We start from the raw sequence: 6,685 nt of genomic DNA on the forward strand, positions 1-6,685 counted from the left end.
TCTGAAAATCATAACAGTTGAACTCTTGGAAAATTTAATTTAATTGATTTTCACTCAGCTTTTTACTAGAATAGTTCAATTAATTGATCTCTAATATTACCATGGAATTTGAAATCAATTGCTTTTATTATTCAACCATTTCTATTTTTAATTTTCGAAATTTCAATTCACTTGTGTTTTCGCAGTTAAAAACAATTGATCTGAGTCGCAATTGGTCTCATAGTTAATCTACACTTCAGTTAATACCACATCACCATTGGCATTTACATTACCATTGGCTTTCTACATCACAGCCTGATTAGAATTTTCAGTTGATTCCAGAGCTTCATTCCAGCCAGCGGTTCCCTCCAAACCCTTCCTTGTTTATAAAAAAAAATATACCCGAGACCCAAAAAGCAGGCTATGTAATTCAAATGAAAATCAAAATTTTATTTAATTTTCAGATGAACAGTTCTAAATTCAAGACAAATCGAGGTTTTGGTATAAAATATTATTTCCGCTGAAAAGGAAAAGAGTAAAATTTGGAAAATTCATAAAAAAATATTTTCCTAAGTTTTGATATAGGAAAAAAATAGAATTTTTTTATTAAAGAATAAATTCCCGCTGAATTTCCAAGAAGAAGAGGAATCTTCTTAAAATTGATTTGACTGAGATTTGAAATGAGAACAAGTAGAATCTTTGTTAAATTAAATGAAGAAGAGAAGAAATTAGAATTTTTGTTAAGTTGATTTTCTATTCGGTTTGAAATAAAATGCCAGTAGATTCTTTGATAAATTGACTTCTCTCCGATTCGAAATGAGAAGAAAATAGAATTTTATGGGAAAATAATTTTTCTCTGAATTAAAGAGAAATAGAAATTAGTTGGGAATTAGTTTTTCTTTGAATTAAAAAGAAATAGAAATTTCTTGGGAATTTGTTTTTCTCTGAATGATCAAAGAAAAGAAATGGAATTAAATTAATAATTATTTCTCTGTGAATTTTAATTATATCGTGAGCTAATCACTTTGTATTATTGAGTATAAATGAGATCAGAAATAGAAAATATAACATTTATTCTCCAGTTGGCAAGAAATCTTCAATTATAATAAAAATAAGAATAAGTTGGAGATAATTTTGTGAATTAACTGATCAATTGATTCTAAATAATTCTTTATGTTTTATGATCTCCAAAGATCTTCAACTTGAATAATTATGAAAATAATCTATCTTTTTGATCCCAAATTCAACTGCCGAATCAATATACCATCAAACATTCGTGTTATTATCATTTTCAAGTCTGCTCTAGACTGTTCAACCATCATAATTTTTAATTAATTTATCTAAAGAATAATCATAATTTTTATTCAATGATTAGAAATTTTAATTTACTTGCAACCCTTAAAACTAGAATCTTCCCTGTTTATTCTCGATGATTAGATAATCTGACGTAAAAATCAAAGAACAAATGAGAGAATATCAAATTTTAATTCATTAATTGTTTTAAAATTGAAAATTAACAAATGAATGAGTGATGATTTTTCATTTAAAAAATACATGAATTATTGAACAGTCAATCGATCAATTCACATGAGAAATCAATTGTATCATTTTATTATCGATTGGTAATCATCAAATAATTGGGAAAGATCATTAAAGAATACCGTTACATATTCTTAAAAATTTGTTCACAACTTTTATTTCTAGAATAATCAAAAGTCACTTCACCATCCTAAGCTATTACCGCAAGGTAGGCTTAAAAAGGTAAACTTAACTTCACGTTTTTCTCATTTATCAAAAAGGTAAGTTTGAAAATTCATGACGTAACACTACGAGCTGATTCTAAGGGGGGAAGACCTTGATAGATGGAGGTCGTCTACTTCCTGCCAACTCACACCTGATGTTTCTCTTATGAACTCTTGGAGATCAATCTATTTACAAGAGAACCACGGTGTGCATTCGAAACAACTACTGCTTCTCTACATCCCTCTCAAAAATCTATCAGCTTCTACGCCTGATCAAATTGATGTTAACAGCTTCGTTCCAATCAGCTTGCTGTCGCTGACTATTCTTCTTCTATTTAGTTTGATCGATATCAAATATTGTCAATTACTTTTAATGTACTTCCTAAGGTGCTTATACACATTTCTTATACACTCTCTGTAAAAATATGTATCATATTTCTCCCCCTCTGTAATGGGGCTTTGTATCCTATAAGCAGTAATAATAAATAATAATAATAATAATAATAATAATAATAATAATAATAATAATAATAATAAAATGTGATGAATTGGTTGACGATATTGTACGATCGATATAAGGGCGTTGTTTTGACAGCGTTGGACTTCCTAGAAGGCTGATAAAATGCCATTTGGAATCTTTAGTTAAATTTGGGGATTCTGATTGGAATGAGCTGTAATAATTGAGAACAGTCAATGTTACTTCTGATTAGCTTGACAATGAATAGAATCTCAGCAATTTTCTTCCTCTCATTAAGTGTGAGAAAGTTAAAACGTACGAATATAACTGTTCCATCATAACATGTATTTGAATATAACCGCGCTTGGTATGTTGGCGACAATGGGTGGCGGCGCCACCATGCGCCAGTCTGGCGGGTCCGAGCATGCGGGGACGCTCGATGATGTCAGAGTCTAACCGACGCTACAAGTGTGTGAATCGTTTGCAACTGCAAATCAATCATTTGACAAGTTATCCTGACTTTATCGTTGTCATAATCGACAAAAATAATCATCCGAAAGGAACCATCGATCAATCAATCGTTTTCGTTCACAAACTATAGTGACGAAAAAATCTAAAAGCTATCAATCAAAAATCTTAACCTAAGACACGAAATCCAACGGTTTCGTGTCACACGTGGCACCGAAGCCACGATATCGAAGTCGTGATTATTAAATTGCGCAATCCTAACTTATTCCACCTGAACATTCAGTGTGGGATTTATCCTATCGTAATTTATCAGTGCGCGTGTGTGTCTACATATTCAGTCGACAGGTCGCCTATGCGTTCCTAGACAAACATTGATGTGTGGATGCATGTGTGTGTGTGTGAATAACGTCATTTGCAGTTAATCGTTTAAATCTTGTATCGAAGTAAATATATCTGGGTTTTTTATGCTTCGGCTTTTTCTCAAGAATTGTGCTTTTGTGTCAGTTATTTTTTCCATATTTTTTATATTATTCATTTTTCTGATTTTTTAATGCAGCTATCATACCACCTAGGGTATGATAGCCTTCAACGTCTTTTCATGGTGCCTCCTGTGAGGTTAGAAATTCTGCCTCAACCTAAAACTGCGAGTGACGCGTGTTACAAAGTGTACGAGTGTACAAAGTGAATAAAAAACAAAAAAAAAACTTTCAAGCATTTTTTCGACGCGTCATCACGTCTGGAGACGCATCGTTTCATCAATCCACCGTCACTCCCGTTCCAGGAAGCTTCACCGCCCAGCAGGTCTCAACATCGTGGAATCGTGCAGAAGAGATAAGTCCTTAACATTTATCTTCTTTACATTCAATTGTTTATTTAGGCCATTTTATTATTTTTTTTCTCGTTCATTTCCATCCATCGGTGGTGTTCACGACAAAGGTCCCTGGTTTACGAAGATTCTTCAGTCAATCAATTTGTTTTGATGACCATAGGGCAGTCCTTCCATTTTTTCGAACATTTCAATAATTAATCTATCGGTTCTATTAATTGATCAACACAATATTGTCACAAGAAATTTGAAATTAAAAATGGAGCTCTCTCCAGACGAGAAGAAATGCGTCGCGTACATCGAACAAAGATTAACTTCTTTGAAAATTCAATTAGGGATGTTAGAACAATATTTGAAGGGTCTAAGTCCTGATCCTACAAATGCTAAGATGCGTTTGAACAGTTTATCATCATTTTACGCTTGTTTCAAATACAACGAGGAGTTAATTTCACTCCAACCAGGAAATCCTCAAGTAAATATCTTTTTGGAGGTCGAGTCTCGGTATTTCGAAGCTGCCGGTTCCGTTACAAAATTACAACGAGTCGAGCATTTTTTGAGTTCCACTCTAAACAGTAGCAACATTACGATAACAGAACGACAGGAATTGCCTAAGCTCCCAAAAATTAAAATCCCCACTTTTGACGGTAAGCGGGAAAATTGGGCATCTTATAAGAATAAATTCATTGCTCTTGTCCATTCTCGTACAGATGTCAGCGACGCAGTGAAGTGCAGTCAACTTTTTGACTCTCTCACTGATTCCGCGCTTAAGAAAGTAAGCCAATTTGATCCCAGCGATAAAGATTATCCTAAGGCTTGGAAGATACTTTTGGAGTTTTACGATCACAAGCGCATTGTGGCAGTAGAACATTTGAACGCTCTTCTAGATCTTCCTCGGTGTACCAAAGCTTCGGCTGACGAATTGTCATCGCTCTTAGATGAAGCTCGTCAGCACCTGCATATTTTAGAAGGACTTGATGCTCCACCTGGCGAGAATTTACTTGTTCGTATCATCGAACGTTGTCTTCCTCCAACAACCAGGAGCAAATGGCAGGATAAACTCAATATGGATGAATTACCAAAGTTGGACGATTTATTCGGGTTCATCCAAACGACCATTTTTAAATTGCAGGCTCTGGATACCTCAGTTACCCCTAATCGCGTCAACAATCCGAAAAAGAGACCTGGAGAAACTCCTACTCAATCGTCGAATAAATTCGCGAAGAAGGCTTCTCATGCCTTTGTTACGTCGTCCAAGTCTGAGGCAATCTCCTCTCAATCGACATATCTGACTTGTCCGAAGTGCAATAAAGCTCATCAACTTTTCAAGTGTCCGGCGTTCAGTGAACTCGGTGTTCAAGATCGTTGGAACTTTGTGAAGAGTATTAAAGCCTGCAAAAATTGTCTTTGGGTCCATCCATTCCCTTGCAAGAACGACAAGCTCTGCAAGAAGTGCCATCGTAATCATCATACGCTGTTGCACAATGACAAGGGCTCTCAACAATTAAAGCCCCAGGATACAAACCCCTCTCCATCCATCAGCGGTCAACAATGACTAGGACACCAAGCGTACACGTCTGTCGCTTTTCCATCGGACTCACAATTGATGACAACGGCAGTCGTGAAAGTCCAAAATAATCGAGGGAATTGTGTCACGGCACGAACACTGTTGGATTCTTGTTCTACAGTAAATCTAATTACCGAGCAATTTGCCAAGTCGCTTCGGCTATCTAAAACTAGTTGTTCTGTGAACATTGGAGCAGTTGACGGTCTGTGCACTGTTTCAAAACAATATGTTCAATTAATTCTCAATTCAAAGTACAATGACTTTAAACAACAATCGAATTTTTTGATAGTACCAAGGATCGCTGATCTAGTGCCTAGTGACGTTTTCCCTCGACATCAATTTGACATTCCCAAAAATCTTCAACTCGCTGATCCGCAGTTTCATCTTCCAAGATCAATCGATCTTTTGTTAGCTTCTAACACTATGCTATCGATCTTGTCCGTAGGCGAAATCAAACTCTCTCATGAGAATTCTGCCATCGTTTTACAAAAAACTCGGTTAGGTTGGATCGTCGCTGGAGGTTCTGAGTTGTTGACGTCTTCAACAACCTCCTCTTGTAATGTTGTCAAATTAGACAAACTTATCGAGCGTTTCTGGTTTATCGAGGATTTTGATCACGAACCCGTTCGATCTCGTGATGAAATTTCCTGTGAACAACATTATGTCACACATACTAAACGAGATGTCACTGGTCGGTACATAGTTCGTCTTCCATTCAGAGATTCTAAATTCAATCTTGGTGAATCCCGTTCGCAAGCACTCAAACGCTTTTCTTCCANCACTGGTCGGTACATAGTTCGTCTTCCATTCAGAGATTCTAAATTCAATCTTGGTGAATCTCGTTCGCAAGCACTCAAACGCTTTTCTTCCCTAGAACGAAAACTTTCATCAAAACCTTTACTCAAATCTGAATACACCAGGGTGATGGAGGAGTATATCTCTCTTGGTCATATGACTCTTTGCGATGAGATCGAGGGTGGATGTTATCTTCCTCACCATGCTGTTTTCAAGGAGTCCAGTGAAACCACTAAAGTTCGAGTAGTGTTCGACGCGTCGGCTGAAACGTCTACGGGCATTTCGCTCAACGACACCCTCTTGGTCGGCCCCACTATCCAGAGTACTATATTCGAACAAGTCCTTCGATTTCGCACTCATCGTTACGTCATCACAGCGGACATTGAGAAAATGTACCGTCAAATACTAGTTCATCCAGACGATCGACAATTCCAAAAGGTCTTGTGGCCTTATCAGGGACAACTTCGAACTTTTCAGCTTAACACTGTGACTTTTGGCACAGCCGCTGCTCCTTTCCTAGCAATTCGTACGATCCAACAACTTGCTCGCGATGAAGCGCACGATTTTCCACGTGCCAGTAAACTTCTCCTCCGCGATTTTTATGTCGATGACTTCATCTCAGGTGCAGATTCCTTGGATCATCTCTTAACTATCCGTGATGAGATGATTGCTCTACTCTCCCGTGGCGGTTTCGTTATCCGTCAATGGTCATCCAATCATCGTTCAGTTTTAGATAAAATCGATAAAAGGTTCTTCGACTTAGATTGCTTGATCAAAGATGATCCAGTCCAGAAAACTTTGGGTATTATATGGGATGCCCAAAACGATCTGTTGCAGTACACTTTGAATCAGGT

General features: G+C 36.7%; 2 protein-coding genes across 2 annotated transcripts in view; both read left to right on the top strand.

Annotated features, from left to right (window-relative positions):
- Positions 1-3,809: 3,809 nt before the first annotated feature.
- On the top strand, positions 3,810-5,024 carry LOC107047947. The gene has a single exon (XM_015270879.1). It carries the CDS (start codon positions 3,810-3,812, stop codon positions 5,022-5,024), a length of 1,215 nt encoding a protein of 404 aa, XP_015126365.1.
- A 435-nt stretch (positions 5,025-5,459) lies between these two features.
- Positions 5,460-6,685, top strand: part of LOC107047948 — a 4,880-nt gene continuing 3,654 nt past the window's right edge. Inside the window, exon 1 of the mRNA XM_015270881.1 lies at positions 5,460-6,683. Within this exon, the coding sequence (XP_015126367.1) occupies positions 5,460-6,683 (1,224 nt within the window). The remainder of the gene's footprint in view (positions 6,684-6,685) is intronic.

The sequence above is a fragment of the Diachasma alloeum genome, unplaced genomic scaffold (genome assembly GCF_001412515.2).
Source record: "Diachasma alloeum isolate Michigan unplaced genomic scaffold, Dall2.0 Dall_scaffold_78914, whole genome shotgun sequence".
NCBI classification, from domain to species: domain Eukaryota; kingdom Metazoa; phylum Arthropoda; class Insecta; order Hymenoptera; family Braconidae; genus Diachasma; species Diachasma alloeum.